Source organism: Pan troglodytes, chromosome 17, assembly GCF_028858775.2.
Source record: "Pan troglodytes isolate AG18354 chromosome 17, NHGRI_mPanTro3-v2.0_pri, whole genome shotgun sequence".
Taxonomy (NCBI): Eukaryota; Metazoa; Chordata; class Mammalia; order Primates; family Hominidae; genus Pan; species Pan troglodytes.
In genome coordinates, this window is record NC_072415.2 from 55830817 (window position 1) to 55849236 (window position 18420).

The 18420-nt window shown below is 43.0% G+C and overlaps 1 protein-coding gene across 3 annotated transcripts in view; it reads right to left on the reverse strand.

Annotated features, from left to right (window-relative positions):
- Positions 1-2603: 2603 nt before the first annotated feature.
- PSTPIP2 (proline-serine-threonine phosphatase interacting protein 2) overlaps positions 2604-18420 on the reverse strand; it is a 92691-nt gene continuing 76874 nt past the window's right edge. For 2 of the 3 annotated variants that reach the window (XM_001145075.6, XM_063796069.1), the window contains 8 exons: positions 17864-17909; positions 16818-16897; positions 12676-12774; positions 11181-11277; positions 10977-11058; positions 9797-9831; positions 7785-7842; positions 2604-4516 (listed from right to left, as the gene is read on the reverse strand). In XM_001145075.6, coding sequence (XP_001145075.1) covers positions 7793-7842; positions 9797-9831; positions 10977-11058; positions 11181-11277; positions 12676-12774; positions 16818-16897; positions 17864-17909 — 489 coding nt within the window. In that variant the 3' untranslated portion in view covers positions 2604-4516; positions 7785-7792. The remainder of the gene's footprint in view (positions 4517-7784; positions 7843-9796; positions 9832-10976; positions 11059-11180; positions 11278-12675; positions 12775-16817; positions 16898-17863; positions 17910-18420) is intronic. The other variant, XM_063796070.1, reaches the window with a different exon arrangement.

Here is an 18420-nt window from a genome sequence, read left to right on the forward strand (position 1 = left end):
ACCAGGGGATATAGAAAGGGTTCCATAAAACTATGGCCAATGCCTGGGCTATTGGGGTTCCTCATACCAATAGACCAGCAGGCAAAGAGAGGCATACCAATCCCAACAGGAGTTAGTGATTATCATGAGAAAAAGGGGGCAAGGATGAATATATCTGGAAGGCAGGAGTTCCCCTGGGGTGCTTCCTTGTGTTGTCATGCCTGGTAATTAATATAAACTGGCAATTTCAGCAAACAGGGGACAAAAGCCTGATAACCAGGGCTAAGACCACCACCCCAGGGAGGAAGATGCAGATTATCCCACCAGTCAAGCAACCTAGACAAGCAGATGAACTAGCCAAGTTTAAGAGGATTCTAGAATGTCTGTGCATTAGTTCACTAGGGCTGCCATAAAAAAATACCACAGATTGGGTGGTTTAAACAACCAAAATTTATTTTCTTTCTGTTCCAGAGGCTGGAAGTCCAAGAGCAAGGTGCAGAGTTGGTTTCCTCTGAGGCCTCTTTCCTGGGCTTGCCACTGGCACATGGCCACCCTCTTGCTGCCTCTTCACGTGCTCGTTCCTCTGTAAACACGTACTCCTGCTGTCTCTTCCTCTTCTTTCTTTTTTTTATTTTTTTGTTTGTTTGTTTGTTTGTTTGAGACAGAGTCTCCCTCTGTCACCTAGGCTGTAGTACAGTGGCGCGAACTTGGCTCACTGCAACCTCCGCTTCCGGGATTCAAGTAATTCACCTGCCTCGGCCTCCTGAGTAGCTGGGATTACAGGTCCCTGCCACCACGCCCGGCTAATTTTTGTATTTTAGTAGAGTTGGGGCTTCACCATGTTGGCCAGGCTGGTCTCAAACTCCTGACCTCAAGTGCTCTGCCAGCCTTGGTGTCCCAAAGTGCTGAGATTACAGGCATGAGCCACTGCATCTGGCCTCTTCCTCTTCTTAGGAGAACACCAGTCACTAGGATTAGGGCCCCACCTCAACGGCCTCCCTTCAATTTAATCACCTCTTTAAAGGCTCTATCTCCAAACATGGCCACATTCTGAAGTACTGGCTGGCAGCTGGGACTTCAACATATGAATTGTGTGTGAGGGTGGGGTGCACGATTCATCCATAATAGGAGGGGGAGGAAGGAGATGATGAATATCAATTATGGATTTAAGATTATCTGTAAGAACAGGAAATATAGCTGGTCCTGCTAACTGTTTCATTTGTATGTGTGTGTGTGTGTCTGTTTTTGGAAGTTGGGACTTGAAGAAGTAGTGATAGGATGGAGTAAAAAGTGGGGTATGGATGCATCTGAACCATGTGGGGTCAGATGCTGTCAACGCCCCATCCACATCCCTTCAGTACCTCTCAATTCCTGAAACACACAGTTCCAACTGTCAGGAACTGTGTCCCTGCCTAAGGACCCTCTCAGACTGTTCCCACTCTCCAGCGTTGGAGGCAGCCCAGAAGTGCTGGGAAATTAATGCCTCCTAGGAGCATTCTGCAACCAGTGACTGACAGGAGTTGGTGAATAAATACTCCAGCTCCCTTGTGGCTTAGGTGCAATATCTCCTAAGTGTGTGTGTGTGTGTGTGTGTGTGTTTTTTTTTTTCTTGAGACAGAGTCTCACTCTGTTGCCCATGCTGGAGTGCAGTGGCGCGCGATCTTGGCTTACTGCAACCTCCACCTCCCGGGTTCAAGCAATTCTTCTGCCTCAGCCTCCTGAGTAGCTGGGATTACAGGCACGCGCACCATGCCCAGCTAATTTTTTAATTTTTAATAGAGACAGGATTTCACCATGTTGGCCAAGCTTGTCTCGAACTCCTGACCTCAGGTGATCCACCTGCCTCGGCCTCCCAAAGTGCTGGGATTACACCGCACCCAGCCCCAGTTGTGTGTTCTGCACTGTTTCCTGGGAGTCTTCAACAAGAGTAAGCTCCAGCTGCCTGCCATGTAGCTTATTTGATAATGCACACTTTTTTTGCCTTTCTTCCTTTCCCTATCTGGCTTCCCCACTTCCATACTGGCACTTTCTGGAAAAAGTACTTGTACACAAATCCTTATCTCGGGGTCTGCTTCTGATGGAACCCAAATTAATATACCAACAGTCTGTAGAATAGCTCACATTTACTAAATTTAACACATGTACTCATTTGGCTTCACTCACTTTGCACTCCTTATTTCTCTTTCAAGTGGTTGTTTCTCTAGCTATGTTTTCTTATGGGCCACTAATTCTTTCATAGTCTCTACTATGTGCCAGGTGCTGGAGATACAGCAGGAAAAAGAATAGACAATGGCCCTGCTACCATTGGGGTTCCAGTCTAAAAAGGAAGAAAGGCTTTGAACAATTAATTTCAAGGGTGAATCATATCATAACAAGGAAAATGGAGGGGGAGGAGAGATACAGTAGTTGGATCCAACCTAGTCTGAAGGCAGAGATGGTGTCTCGCAGAGGAAGTAACACTGCAATTGACCTCTGAAGGGTTAGTACAAAGTAGTTCGGCACCATCTCCATTTGGCTTCCCTGACCAGCGGTTTGTCTTTTTGAAGCCTAACAATCAAAAATGTGGCAAGGGATCAAATAAAGCTTGGAAGAGCGATATGGTCAACACAAAAATACGAAACAAATCCCAAATTACCAAGAACCTTTATTTAACCTACCAAACTAAAAGAGCAATAAAATAAAAATATTTTCCATCCACAAAACGGTTTTACATCAACTACACTGACCAATACAGAGAAAAGGGAAATCCCTGAGGAACTGCCAACAATAAATAATATATTTAAAAATAGAATGTTCTGAGTGTAAAGGAACATTTCCTGAGCCCGTTCAGTTTGGGGAAATTTGGCCCTTTGCAAAATTCAGTTTCTCAAAAGGCTATCCAACTGATGCAAGTTTCCTGTCATGACAAGAAGCTGTCATGTTCAGTAGCACCTTACACGAAAGGTGGGGAAATAGGCCGGGCGCAGTGGCTCACGCCTGTAATCCCATCACTTTGGGAGGCCGAGGCAGGTGGATCACCTGAGGTCAGGAGTTTGAGACCAGCCTGACCAACATGGTAAAACCCTGTCTCTACTAAAAATGCAAAAAATTAGCCAGGTGTGGTGGTGGGTGCCTGTAATCCCAGCTACTCAGGAGGCTGAGGCAGGAGAATCACTTGAACCCGGGAGGCAGAGGTTGCAGTGAGCTGAGATCATGCCACTGCACTTCAGCCTGGGGGACAGAGAGAGACTCTGTCTCAAAAAAAAGAAAAAAAGATGAGGAAATAATCAATCTTCTTCTGATCAATTTGTCCATAGTTCTGGAAAAGCTACTGCACAGAGCAGGAGAGGAAACTATTTGCTCTCTGTAATACTGAAAAACTGAGAGTGCTATTCTAACTTGTCAATAACTAAAAGGTACCATTTTCTCATAGTGCACAGATGTTGTACAAAAAGTACATGACCTCCCTGCTGTTTGTGAGTGAAAAAGGAAAACCCAAATATTTGTGAAAGTGTAAGATGGATGCATTTAAAATTCTGGGGTCTAGCAAGGGAAAGATTCCTGTGAAGACCCAAAATTGAGGACTGGTTTTATAACTCTGAAAGTATCTTGAGGAATGGAATCAAAATATGGTATTTCATTGATTCTAGGATGTATTTTTTTCATACTTTAGCATCTTAAATTCAGATGGGCTTGGCCATCAATGGTCTGTCCCAAGTTTATTGGCAACTCCTCGACCCCACCTTCTTAGTGCAACATAAAATAATGGCATGTTTTACAATCAGTGGCTCCTTAAATTAGATTAAACATCATGCTCTGTAGTTCAGCATACACAGGGATCCACATAAAAATAAATCTGACATTTAAACCCTGGTGATTCTCCCAACTGAAAAAGTGCTGGCAAAAATATTTGGCATCTTAAATTTCAGCATGAGCATCACAACTTCAGGAAGGGTTAGAAGAATAGTGATGTGGGTTGGGCTCAGGCTCTAGTTCTGGTTCTGTCCCTCATCAGCTAGGAAAACTAAGGAAATTAATTTCACACTTGTAGGCTTTATTTCCTCATCTGTAAAATGAGAAAGTATGATCAGGCGGCTTCTAAGTCTTCCAGCCAAAAAGGAAGGTAATTTTAAATCTTGCACCACTGAGGCTGTGTGTCGCCGTGGAAACTCCACAGCCAGGCTGCCCAAAGCCAAAGGAGCCACTACTGCAGTTGGTGGCTCAGAATCCTCTGCTGCCACCTCTGCTCCTCAAGTGGATGCTCCAAATCCAGAAGTGGATTTCATGCTTCCCATGTTGAAAACCTAATTCATTCATAACCTGAGTAACTGGGAAAGAATAATTCTTCAGAATGGGGCAATTTGTAAACTTCAAAAAACTGCAGAACTCTACTTGCTTATGTTGTCCTAAATGTCTACCATAAATTTTAAATCTCTAAAAAATTATAGCAAGGGTTCACTTCAAAGTCTTCATTGCTGACATAACGTGGCTACAGGTCCTGCTGCTCTGGGTGCCCTTTCCATATCACAGAAGCACTAGCTGGAAAAAGCTCTGGTTTCTGAAAGAAAATAACAAAGAAATTTCCTCTGAATGAAAGGTGCTTGTCAATACTCTCTCCTACCTTGAGAGTATATTCAACAAGAATAAGGGTGCAGGCCAAGGAAAACAAATGGTGAGGAATGGGTATTCCAAGCAATGAGAAATGGAATGTGACGATAACAGCATTGCTTTATGGTAAATAATACATACACTTACATTTTTATACATATTTCAAATTTGAAATTTTCCATCTATCTTTACCTAAACATGTTAGAATTAACAACAGGAATAGCAGCTAAAATCAACAACTACAAAACAAATCACAAATTCCTAACTCTTCCTGTTTAAATTTTTTTTTTTTTTTTTTTTTGAGACAGTCTTGCTGTGTTACCCAGGCTGGAGTGCAGTGGCGCAATCTCAGCTCACTGCAACCCCCGCCTCCCAAGTTCAAGTGATTCTCCTGCCTCAGCCTCACAAGTAGCTGGGATTACAGGCACCCGCCACTGTGCCTGGCTAGTTTTTGTATTTTTAGTAGAGATAGGGTTTCACCATGTTGGCCAGGCTGGTCTCAAACTCCTGACCTCAGGTGATCCGCCCGCCTTGGCCTCCCAAAGTGCTAGAATTACAGGCATGAGCCACCGTACCGGGACCCTGTTTAAATTTATTTTCCAAAAGTTCATTCAAACTATTTTAATTGTTGTGTTAAGTTGCTTAGTAAGTTATTCACTAAATTAGACTTCCTTCTTTAAAATTTTCTGAAATTCAGTATATGTTGTATACTGAATATGAATGTGTTGTATACTCCCTTTAGTAAAATTTTCTGAAATTGATGTATATGTTGAACCCCAACTCATTGAACTGGCACAGATTCCAGTGAACTCCAGTGAAATGATATAACTCAAGTACATGTGTTGGCACTAGCATCTTGCATTCAAACATCACACTCTTAGACTCTGAGGAACTACGGTTGTTGGGTCAAGTGGTACTATTAAGCTACTAGAATATATTCTTTACCCAAACAAGTAAGAACAGAAAAGAAAAAGGTAAAAAATAAAAAGAAACACTTAGGACTGCCAGTGACCTGCCCATCATCTACACAGTGCTCCAGAGAGCAGGTGCCACATCTGAATTCCAAGTCATTGATTTACCAGGTTTCCACTCTGCCTCTAACTAGGGCCTTGCCCCTTTCCATGAGAAAGAGGGAGGCTTATAAAATGAAGAAGAAATGATGACTGATTGTAAAGACTAGCATTTATTTGTAGATTTGTAGGTCCTAAGTTATATATAGTTAAAGAACAGGGTACTTTATGTCTTCAAGTTCCATATATTTTATAGCAAAGTTGCTTAAATATTAAATATATTAAGCAATTATATTAAGCAATTTAAGGACTTATGTTTAAATATAATAGAAACCAGCTGATTCTTTCCTTTGACTGAGTCTCGCTCTGTCGCCCAAGCTGGAGTGCAGTGGCGCAATCTCAGCTCACTACAACCTCCACCTCCTGGGTTCAAGTGATTCTCCTGCCTCAGGGTCCTAAGTAGCTGGGGCTACAGGTGCCTGCCACCATGCCTGGCTACTTTTTTGTATTTTTTGTTTGTTTGTTTTAGTAGAGATGGGGTTTCACCATGTTGACTAGGCTGGTCTCAAGTGATCCACCTGCCTCAGCCTCCCAAAGTGCTGGGATTACAGGCGTGAGCCACTGTGCCCGGTCATTAGCTGATTATTTTTATGTAATTAGGACAAGTTGGCATCTGTCCTAGATAGCCAGTTGGCTATAAGTCACAAAGTAGGTGTTTTTAGAGGACCGGAGACAAACAATGTTTGATGTGCTCAGTTTGGTGGTATAGAACGCTGTAGAAAATCACCCTGGAGCACTGTTAAAATCTGTTTAGGTTCATAAACGACAGTATATGTAACCAACACCAAACCAGGAAGGGTGAGAGAGAGGCTGTTGCCTTTCTCTGTTGACTTCTGGCATCCCACCCATCCACTGCCTGCCACTTGGTCTTCTGATACTGTTATCCAGGGCATACAACTAACAAGAAATGCGAAGACGTGTAGTTCAGAAGTGTAGCTCAGTCCACACTGAGATCAGGAATATGTAAGTGGATCAACTCTTTAAAACAGTTTTTAGCCAAAGTAGTAATACATTTTCATTGCAGACAAATTCAAAAACAGGAAGGAAAAATATTACCTATTTAGGAATATATCTCTTCAGACCTTTTCTTTGCTCGTGTGTACCTATATAATTATTTTACCCCAAGATAAGCCCACTGGGGTAAAAGAATGATACTTTATGAAGAGTTTTTTTTAGTATCGCTACTTTGGCTTCTGAGGCATTTCTTCACATCTGTGAAGAATGCTTTTGACTTGGAGAATGTTCCAAGCACCTGAGTGCCTAAGAAAAAGTCACCATGCAGTATATCTTTGCAGCTGCAGTTGGCTTAGCAGTGTTCAGTCCTCTTCTAAGAATCCTCATGGTTTGCTTATTCAGAGCAATAATAATCTGCAGGATGACCTCCATGATGACCTTGTGTGTATAGTGAGTGTGATATCATTTGCACTTCTTTTTATTTGACTTTTCCTCTTTTAGATGGTGAGAGAGTAAGCTAAAATCTAAATTACTTTAACAGTGAGGATGATGTGTGTTTTGTTGATGAGCACTGCCTTAAATCCAGGTGTGTAATAACTATAAAAGAGCTTAATAAGAGCAGATAAAGAGGGCTGCGCATGGTGACTCATGCCTGTAATCCCAGCACTTTGGGAGGCTGAGGCGGGCAGATCACTTCAGGTCAGGAGTTCAAGACCAGCCTGGCCAACATGGTGAAGCCCTGTTTCTACTAAAAATACAAAAAATATTAGCTGGGTGTGGTGGTGCATGCCTGTAATCCTAGATACTCAAGAGGCTGAGGTGGGAAGATCACTTGAACCCAGGATGTGGAGATTGCAGTGAGCTGAGATCGCACCACTGCACTCCAGCCTGGGTGACACAGCGAGACTCTGCTTCGAAAAAAAAAAAAAAAAAAAAAAGCAGATAAAGAGTTACTGTGGAATAATCAATGAAGGAAAAATAACCTCATTCAAATAGGTATGGAGGGGTCTCCAGTCTGCTTCCAGCTGTGGGATCCAGAGAGGAGTCCTGAAGGGACAGCATGCTGGCCAGTGTACCTGCCTCATGCACGGCCTTGCTAGTTTGTGGTAGTGTTATAAAGAAGGTTCAAAGGCTTCAATAGCACAATTACCAGTCTACACATGACTCAATTATGTGAAAAATAAAGGTTCTTACCATTGATTTTACTGATAGAGCAAACTGTAGTCATCAACCAAAGAGTAATCGGGATCATCTGCAAAAGGCAGAACACAGAAAACAACAGTAACATCAATTTTTCATAATAAGATCTCACCCTTTTCAAGCCAGGGCATTTCACTTACAGATTCTGGTGTCCATCCTTTTGTAAAGAGAAAATAGATCTGCCAACAAAAACTATAAATGGTAGTCACGACTCCAAACCAGAGGACATTCTGGAAATCACTATTCTGACTTCTTTGCCCTTTTTCATTCATGCTCAGGTACAGTACCCACAGTAAAATCATCTTTAAAAATGGACAGAAATAGCATCCTACATTACCAAGTGGTAATTCTAAAACAACAAGAAATAAAATACCTTAAATCTTCATATTGTTCAAAGATATAATTTCAGCCACTACAGTTTTTTTTCCATCACTAAATTTTTAGTGAACTGTTAAGTGCAGCATAAACTGTCCTCCTCCCTTATTGATAGGTTTTGGCTCTGTGTCCCCACCCAAATCTCATCTTGAATTGTATCTCCCATAATTTCCACCGTTGTGGGAAGGACCCAGTGGGAGATAATTTGAATCATGAGGGCAGTTTCCCCAACAATGTTGTCCTGGTAGTGAATAAGTCTCACGAGATCTGATGGTTTTATCAGTGGTTTCCACTTTTGCATCTTCTTCATTTTCTCTTGCCACCACCATGTAAGAAGTGCCTTTCACCTCCCGCCATGATTCTGAGGCTTCCCCAGCCAAGTGGAACTGTAAGTCCAATTAAGCCTCTTTTTCTTCCCTGTCTTGGGTATGTCTTTATCAGCAGCATGTAAACAGACTAGTACGCTCATTCTCTTGAACATGGGTAGGTATATCTTTTCTTTACTCAAATAATAAATATATGTTGAACACCTACTATGTACTCAGAACTGTGTCAGCTGTTGTAATACAGAAGACAAAGTTGTACCTGACCTTGGGATCTTCTTATTATTCAAGGCATACAACTAATGAGAGCTTGTTTGGAGTAGCTGCAGGGGAATGCAGCTACTCATATACTCTTGACCAAAGACTGGCCCTCCTCTATCAGAAATGGTCATCCTCTTTGAGCACGTAGCTTCGGGAGGGATGCACATGGACTGGTGAGGGAGGAAGGGGACACCCGCCTAGCCAGCCGGATGCACCGAATCAACCCTAGCAATCAATGGGCTGACAAATGTTGCAGCCAGACTGCCCTCACATCCCATACAACTAATAAGAAGTGCTAAGATGTGTACTTCTCCCAGAGATATCATAGGCGTTCAAAGAAAGAAAAAGACTACTGTGATTAGTGAAAGGTCTCATTAAAGATAACATTAAGGGACATGTTTCTTGACATCGATGCCTTCTATAAATTGTATTTCTATGTAATCCAAGGGGAACTATATCTCAGTTCTGCTGTTCTCACAGTCCAAGTTGAAATAATCTTTTAGGTAAAATCTGCTTGCAATAAGTTTCTTTTGGTATTTCAGTAACTGAATTATCTCGGATAAGCTATAAAATAGACCACCAATTATCATATTCCACTCTGTGACAAGTAGTATTATAGTAAGATTCTAATATAGGCTCATTCTCTTGGGAATTTGATTCTATTTAATCCTTTCATTCCCTTTATTTCAAAGTTCTAGCTATTTAATTTTAAAGAAAACCCAATATAAGAATTTCGTGGGTTTTTGGGGGTTTTTTGGTTGGTTTGTTTGTTTTTTGACACAGTTTGACTCTGTCACCAGGCTGGAGTGCAGTGGTGCAATCTTGGCTCACTGCATCCTCCACCTCCCAGGTTCAAACAATTCTTGTGGCTCAGCCTCCTGAGTAGCTGGGATTACAGGCACACACCACCATACCCAGCTAATTTTTGTATTTTTAGTGGAGACAGGGTTTCACCATGTTGACCAGGCTGGTCTCAAACTCCTGACCTCAAGTGATCTGCCTGCCTTGCAATATAAGAATTTCAAAAGACCTTTTTTAGTGGCATACCTGGTGAGCTTTTAGGAATTGGGAGGGGTCCTCTCCTGTAAGAAATGAAAACCAAAGTATTTTAGATAAGTTCTTGTTATTTTTATAATTTTTTTACTTCTTGCTACAAGCCTATTGTACTCTAATCAGATCTGGTTTCTGCACTGGAGGGTCAAGAAAGCTCACCTAAAGCAAATGATCTGTAGCACTGACCTACGGAAATCTAAGTTGCAGACGTCGTACTATGGCAAGAGGCAGCATGCATAGTGATTAGGAGCACAGAGCTTTATCCCCACAACCCGGACTGGCAGGATTAAAATCTTAGCTGGGTGGGAAAGACTTCCTGAGTGCCTTGAACATCCGCATCCTCATAAGTAAAATAGGAAGTATAAACAGCTCCCACCTCATTGTGGGGATTAAATCAGGTAATTCACACTAACTGTTTTGAACAGTGCCTGACACGCTTAAATATTGATAATGATCATGCAATCCTTCCCAGGCACTCCCCATCTTTACTAAAACTGGAGTGAAAATTCAAAAGCTTAGACTGCAAGCTGACTATGTCAAACAGAAGTTTCTCTTCCCGCAGGATCCTTTACATGAACGGCAGCGAACTTTTTGAGTAAAGGGCCAAGTAGTAAATGATTTAGACTTTGCTGGCCACCTCCTGTCTCTCTTGCAACTCTACTCAACTCTAGTGGCAAAGCAGCCATAGACAAAACCTCAGTGAGTGAGGGTGCTTGTGTGCCCATAAAACTTGATAGAGGAACACTGAAATTTGAAATTCAAATAATTCTCACATGTCACAAAACAGTATTGTCTTGACTTTTTTCCAGCCATTTAAAAATGTAAAGACTATTCTTAACTCACAGGCCCTATAAAAATGGATTTAACTCTCAGGGGCCATAGTTTGCTGACTGGCTGTAAGAAAAGTATAGGATTTCTACGGACTATAAGAAAAGTATAGGATTCATCCATGAATAACAATGATCAAGTTCAAGCATGATATACTCCTCCCTGAACTATGACTATTAAAATCCACTTAATATTTGTCCTAAAAATACTATTTCCAAAAAGCAAGCAGCCTTATTAAGCAGATGCAGTAGTAGATATGTTCCAATTCTAACATGTCTTAGAACATTCATGATAACAATGTTTGCTAAAAGTATTTTTCTTCATATGAAAGGCAGCTGGTTATTACCTTGCCAAGTTAGGCCCTGTAGCCTTTCCTGCTGGGACTGCATTCTTCTGGGAGGAGTAGAAATTCTCATACATGATGGGTGCTAGGAGAGTCACCAAGAAACAGGACATGAAGAGGCAGGCGTCTTTCATCCTTAATGACATCTAACAAGAAAGGCTAATAGAATTGTGTAAATAACACTCCCCACCCCACCGCCCCATTCACCTGGTGGAATCTGTCCAGTTTTGCGTTGATTCACAAAGTATTCAATGTCCCTCTGAATGCTGCACATTTCTAAACTCTTTCGGACTTGTTCGTACATCTAATAAAAAAAGAAGGTCAATTAATAGGTAGAGGTATGTTGAGATCATTGTGACACAGCTCCTTAAAAACATGGGTTTGAGGCAGGGCGCAGTGGCTCATGTCTGTAATCCCAGCATTTTGGGAGGTTGAGGTGGGCGGATCACAAGGTCAGGAGTTCGAGACCAGCCTGGCCAACATAGTGAAACCCCATCTCTGTTTAAAATACAAAAAATTAGCCAGGCATGGTGGCAGGCGCCTGTAATCCCAGCTACTTGGGAGGCTGAGGCAGGAGAATCACTTGAACCCAGGAGGTGGAGATTGCAGTGAGCCAAGATCGCACCACTGCACTCCAACCCCAGGCGACAGTGCGAGACTCCGTCTCAAAAACAAAAAAACAAAAAAACATGGGTTTCATAGAGAGCTGACTCTTCCAAATTTTCTTGTTTTCAAAAAAAAAGAACACATTCCAAAGTCCCAGATTCATATTGGAGCTTTTCTCTGATGCACATCTGCTATTAATTTTTAATTTTTAATTTTATTATTTTTTTTAGACAGAGTCTCACTCTGTCACCCAGGCTGCAGTGCAGTGCAGTGGTGCAATCTCGGCTCACTGCAACCTCCACCTCCCTGGCTGAAGCAATTCCCCTGCCTCAGCCTCCCAAGTAGCTGGGATTACAAGCGCATGCCACCACGTCTGGCTAATTTTTTTTGCATTTTTAGTAGAGACGGGGTTTCACCATGTTGGCCAGACTGGTCTCGAACTCCTGACCACAGGCAATCTGCCTGCCTTGGCCTCCCAAAGTGCTGGGATTACAGGTGTAAGCCACCGTGCCCAGCCTACATTTACTATTAATTTTTTAAAGATGACAGAAAATGTATCTTTGTGGCAGGACAAAAGCCTTGGCTGAATTTTTTTTCTTTTTTTGAGATGGAGTCTCACTGTGTCGCCGAGGCTGGAGTGCAGTGGCACGATCTTGGCTCACTGCAGCCTCTGCCTCCTGGGTTCAAGCAATTCTCCCACCTCAGCCCCCTGAGTAGCTGGGATTACAGGGGTGCACCACCATGCCCAGCTAATTTTTGCATTTTTAGTAGAGACGGAGTTTCACCATGTTGGCCAGGCTGGTCTCAAACTCCTGACCTCGGGTGATCCACCCGTCTCAGCCTCCCAAAGTTCTGAGATTACAGGAGTGAACCACCACTCCCAGCCATGAATCTCTTAATGAGAAAATCATGGTGGCAAATGAGCCAGGAGTCAGGTTACATGTTATCTGCATCCTTCTATCAACTCACTGTATGGCCTTAGGCAAGTCACCTTACTTCACCAAGGGCAAAGTGAACCAATCAATATCTATAGTTCCTTCTACTCTAAGGTATCCAACATGCACAGGACAATCCTCAGTGGATGCCTCTGACTTACTTCATCACTGGTGACACATTGTTGTGACAGCTGATTCACATGTAACCACAATGCATTCCGGAAGAAGTTTATTCGTTCACATTCTTGAGCCTCAAATGCCTACAGAAAAATAGCTACATGTACATAGATATGCAAGGAAAAGGACCATTCATTTTGGCTGGCTGTGACTTAAGAAACAGTGTCAACCTTCAGTTATCTGTAAACTTATTGTCCAATTTAGAATACTTCTCCCCCACCACTGAGGAAGCTCATAAACTCATATCACAAAGAATGCAAACAAATCCTAATATCATAGTAACACAAACAGGCTTGGAAATAGTTCTGAGGGTAAAAAGTAATGATGATCCCAGATACCAATGTTCTAACTGAGTTCCTACCGACATTTCCAACTATCTAACATCATCTCCACCTGAGCAGCCTGCCAGAGCCTCAGATTCAAAATGCTGCCCCTCCCACCCTGGAATGAATGAGTTTGACTGGCAAGATGGTCATAATTGTTGATGCTGATTGATGAGTACATGGGAGGCCATGTACTTGTCTTCTGTCTTTGTGTATGTTTAATTGTTTTTCCTTAAAAAAAGGGTTAAAATAAAAGTCATTGCCTGAGATACAGTATTTTGGATATAAACAAATATCACCTTTAAAAAAATCAAGCTGTTCTATGAAGCAGATGGTATTCTATTCAACAGTGGATGTGATACATCAGTGTATTTTTAAAATATTGAATACCATCGCTATTTTTAACATGAATGAATTTTACATACCATAGCTTTTATATACCACAGCCCCTTTTCCACTCTATGAGAAGAAAAGGATGGGGACAGGTATAGCTATAAGTGGTTCTCATACTTGAATTCACATCAGAATCACTTGGAAGGTTTATTAGCATAGAGATTGCTGGGCTCTACCCCCACAGTTTCTGATTCAATTTCATATCTCATACTACAGGTTTTATTCAAAATCAAAAAATTTTGAATGCCTTTTAAAATTTGCTACATTTTAAAACTTGTTATAAAATAAAACAAAACTTCCAACATATACAAGAGTAGAGAGGTACAGATAGTATGATGAATCCCTATGTACTCATCACCAGCTTAAACATTTATCAACTCACAACCGATTCTGTTTTATCTATACCTCTACCAATTACCCTACTCTCTGGAGTATTTTGAAGCAAATGCATTATTTCACCTCTAAATATTTTTATATCTATATAACATAGTATAATAATTTAATAATATTACATTATTGTTGTTATGGAATATTTCACATAGAATCAGAAAGCAGTATAATAAATACCTATATACCAACTACCTAGCTTTGTCAAAAACTTCAGCCATATTTTTTCAGATTCTGTAAAAGCCCCTGTGTGATTTACCCCGTTTCTATCACCTTCCTCCTTCCCCAGATAGCCATTATCCTGAATTGTATCATTCCTATGCAGGGTTTGTTTTGTTTTGTTTCGTTTTGTTTTTTATGGGGAAGGGGTTGTTTTGTTGTTTGGTTTTGGGGGGTTTTATTTTGTTTTGTTTTGAGACAGGGTCTCACTTTGTCACCCAGGCTGGAGAGCAGTGGTGTGCTCATGGCTCACTGCAGCCTCAAACTCGTGGGCTCAAGCAATTCTCCCGCCTCAGGTTCCCAAGTAGCCTCTACCACCATGCCCGGCTAATTTTTATATTTCTTTGTAGAGACAAAATTTCGCTGTGTTGCCCCGGCTGGTCTTGAACTCCTGGGCTCAAGCAATCCACCCGCGTCAGCCTCTGAAAGTGCTGGGATTATAGGCGTGAGCCACCGCACCTGGCCTTTATGCAGGTTTTTACACTATATATGTATCTGTATATGTACATGATATTGCTTTACATGTTTTTAAACCTTATTAAAAAATGGCCTCATTCTAGGCTTTCCCCTAAGAGTGTGGAGTTACAGAAGTAAAGCAGAAAACAGTGTTTTAGGAGAAGCATAATAACCTACAGTATCAGATGGCAAAGAGAGATCAAATAAGATTAGAAACTGCAAAGGCCCACTGGCCCTCATGCCAAGGGATTCTGGTGCCCTCCAAGACAGCAGCTGCAGGGAAGCAAATCCCAGATGCTGCAGGCTGGGGCAGTCAGGACAACATGGACTTGGAGACAACCCCTTCAAAAAGCGTGGCTGTGAAGAAGGGCGGGGGTAGTAGGGGTCGTAGATAGAAAGTAAGAACTGCTGGTTTTGTTTTTTGCTTTTTGGGTTTTTTTGAGATGGAGTCTAACTCTGTTGCCCAGGCTAGAGTGTAGTGGCATGATCTCAGCTCACTGAAGCCTCCACCTCCCGGGCTCAAGTGATTTTCCCACCTCAGCCTCCCAAGTAGCTGGGATTACAGGTGCTTGCCACCACACCCAGCTAATTTTTGTATTTTTAGTAGAGACTGGGTTTCACTATGTTGTCCAGGCTGGTCTTGAACTCCTGACCTCAGGTGATCTGCCTGCCTTGGCCTCCCAAAGTGCTGGGATTACAGGCATTAGCAGCCACCATGCCTGGCTGAACTGGTGGGTTTTAAAGCTAGGAGAGAGTTGAGTCTGTGTGCAAGATAACAGAAGTTGACAAGTTCTCCATGCCCAAGAAGGTGGGGAAAGGCAAGCTGGATGAAAAAAGATCTTGAACAAGGAAGGAACAGCCCCTTTTCTGTGCTAACAGGAAAAAAGGAGTGGGGCAGGCGTGTCTGTCAATGATTCTTATACTTGAATTCCCATCAGAATCACTTGGAAGGCTTATTAGCACAGAGATTGCTGGGCTTTACCCCCAGAGTTTCTGATTCGGTAGGTCTGAGGTTGGTCTGAGAACCTGCATTTCTAACAAGTTCCCAGGTGATGCTGATGCTACCAGTCCTAGGACCTCACTTTGAGAACCACTGGAAGAAAACGTGTAGGCAGGGTGACAGAAACTTAAGGAAGCTTCCAAGTTATGTTTTTTATTTTCTCTTGGAAATTGTGAGGTCATTTGCTGCAAAAGAAAGGGAGCAGTGGTGAAATTGAAGGTATGAGGAGAGTAAAAAAAAAAAAAAGAAAACCCTCCAGCCAGGCATGGTGGCTCATGCCTGTAACCCTGGCAACTCAGGAGGCAAAGGTGGAAGGATTGCTTGAGACCCAGGAGCTCAAGACCAGCCTGGGCAACAGAGCAAGACCCTGCCTCTTTAAAAATAAAATAATTAATAATTAACAAGGCGTGGTGGTGCACGCCTGTAGTCCCATCTACTTCACTTGAGCTCATGGGGTTTCAGGCTGCAGTGAGCTCTGATCATGCCACTGCACTCCAGCCTGGGCGACAGAGTGAGACCCAGACTCAAAACAAAAAGCAAACAAACAAATCTCCAAAGCCTGCTCACTTGCTGTCGGCATTCCCTTTAGAGCCTATTGAGGCCGGGCTCTCCAAAGATAATTACTTAATCGACCATTAACTGATTCAGCTATTCTATGCTTGTGCTAACCCAACATTAGACTAAAATTTGAACTGTTGGACAGCATGGTCAGGATGGGGATGAGGCAGACAAGGTTTGGGGAAAACTATTCCAGTTCCTTCCATTCTTCACTTAAATTTCTGATTTCTTTTTTTGTTTGTTTGTTTTCTTGGAGACGGAGTCTTGTTCTGTCGCCCAGGCTGGAGTGCAATGGCACTATCTTGGCTCACTGCAACTTCCGCCTCCCAGGTTCAAGCTATACTCCTGCCTCAGCCTCTAGAGTAGCTGGGATTACAGGTGTGTGCCACCACACCCGGCTAATTTTTGTATTTTTAGTAGAGACAGGGTTTCACCATGTTGGCCAGACGGTCTTGAACTCCTGACCTCAGGTGATCCACCCGCCTCGGCCTCCCAAAGTGCTGGGATTACAGGCATGGGCCACCGTGCCTGGCCAAATTTCTGATTTCTAATTTGCCCTCAAGCTCTGTAACCCTATGAGAATCGGGGCAGATCATTTCTACAAAAGTAGACTCTCCAGGTTCTGGGCAGAAGACCCACCTCCCGCCCCGCCGTCCTCCCCCACCCCCCACCCCCTGCCCCACTCCCCCCCTTCCCTCCCTCCCCTCCCCCCCATCCTGAGCAGCTTCCTGTTACACACACACCTCCCCCCAACCCACCCCAGTCCTGAGCAGCTTCCGGTTACGGGTACCTCGCAGGCCTTGATGTGCTCACTCTGCCACTCTTCTCGGACCTTATCCAGGGTGCTGATGTGCAGCATGTATGCTTTGTCTGCAACAGAAGGGAGAGACCTGGGTCAGAAACTAGACAGGAAGGTGGCTCGCAGATACACCCACAGGCTCGTCTCAGATGGCAAAAGAAACTCATCCGAGTTGTGCTGAGCTCACAAGGCCCCCAGGACTCTGAGCACTGGGAGTTATTGCATCTCTCACCCTCATCATATTTGGTGAAGTAGGCAAAGGAGGGTATCACTTTCTTTTTAAACATTGGACCTAACATTGAGAAAGAAAGGTTCTAAGGAAGAAGTGAAAGCTGATAAGAAACCTCAGCCAGGGTTTTGTTTGTGTAATTCCACCTCAGTATTTCCCATCGCTTTTCATTTTCAAAATTGTCTGATGAAGGATGCAGAGAAGAGAACTACCTTGAGCCCTAAAGGGGCACCAAGTTACTTTAGTTTCAAATGTAGAGATTAAGATGTACATAACCACCACAGTCATGAGGGATATTTCCTGCAGGATATTCTGGGAATTAGAAGCTTTTGCAAATGCCTGGTTTGGGTCTTAGATTTCAGTGATAACAAGGCCTTGCAGCTTGGCTGTTTCACAGCAGATAAGAGCTACCGGGGCTGAAATGGTCTTTTAGATAGATGCACCAGATACATCAGAGGAAGCACCTGATTGCAAAGCCGCTACCACATGACTCCACCATCTCACTCCCATGTAAGGCAGCAAGATCTAAGCAGACAGAAGCCAGAAACAGTGGCCTCATAGCCTCCTCCCACCTTCCGGGGTTCTAATACACCCTCCCTTCCTCTCTCCTCTTCTTTCCTTTCCTCCCTCCCTTCCTTACTCTCTCCCTTCCTTCCTCCCTTTTTCCCTTCTGATATCTCACTAATCCTGCTGAATATCCATATATTCTCTCTTTAAGGTATATAAAACTCCCTTTCTCAGGGACACATTTAGGATAACGTAAACCCCACCAGCAACCCTCCCCCATCCGTAGGAACTGCCCCCTCACCCGAGTCCTCTACTGCGGTCTTTGAAGTTGCCAGTTTCACAAAAAGCTGTGAAAACAAACAAACAAACAAAAAAAGAGCAAGCATTGGGAATGCTGGACAAGGCTTCCATAGGCAAAACAGATTGAAAAGCAGTAACTATGAAGAGACCAGGTCTAGTGCAAGTCCTGTGTACATTTCCCTCGTGAGCAAATCATTCAACGTGCCCTGCAATCTTATCAGTCTTGGAAAATATCCATAAAGCATCTTGCCCAGTGTCTTCCTAAAGACACACCCAGCCCTCTGGTTGCAGAAATCTTGTATCTAGATTTTACAAAGTTAAATTTGTAATCCACCCAAGCAAAAGGCAGCCTGACTACAAAGAATACATGAGCTGAGTCTTTAAGAAAAATGACAACAACTGGGAAACCCCTCCAACCTCTTATCACCCCATCTCCCTCCCTCATAGCCATGCTTCTATCGCTCTTCCCCTAACCCCCAAATATGTGGCAGTGGTTTTTCAGGTTCAGAAGACCCCCAATACATGAAGGAAGATATTGCCAGGGGTTTAGGGTACAGG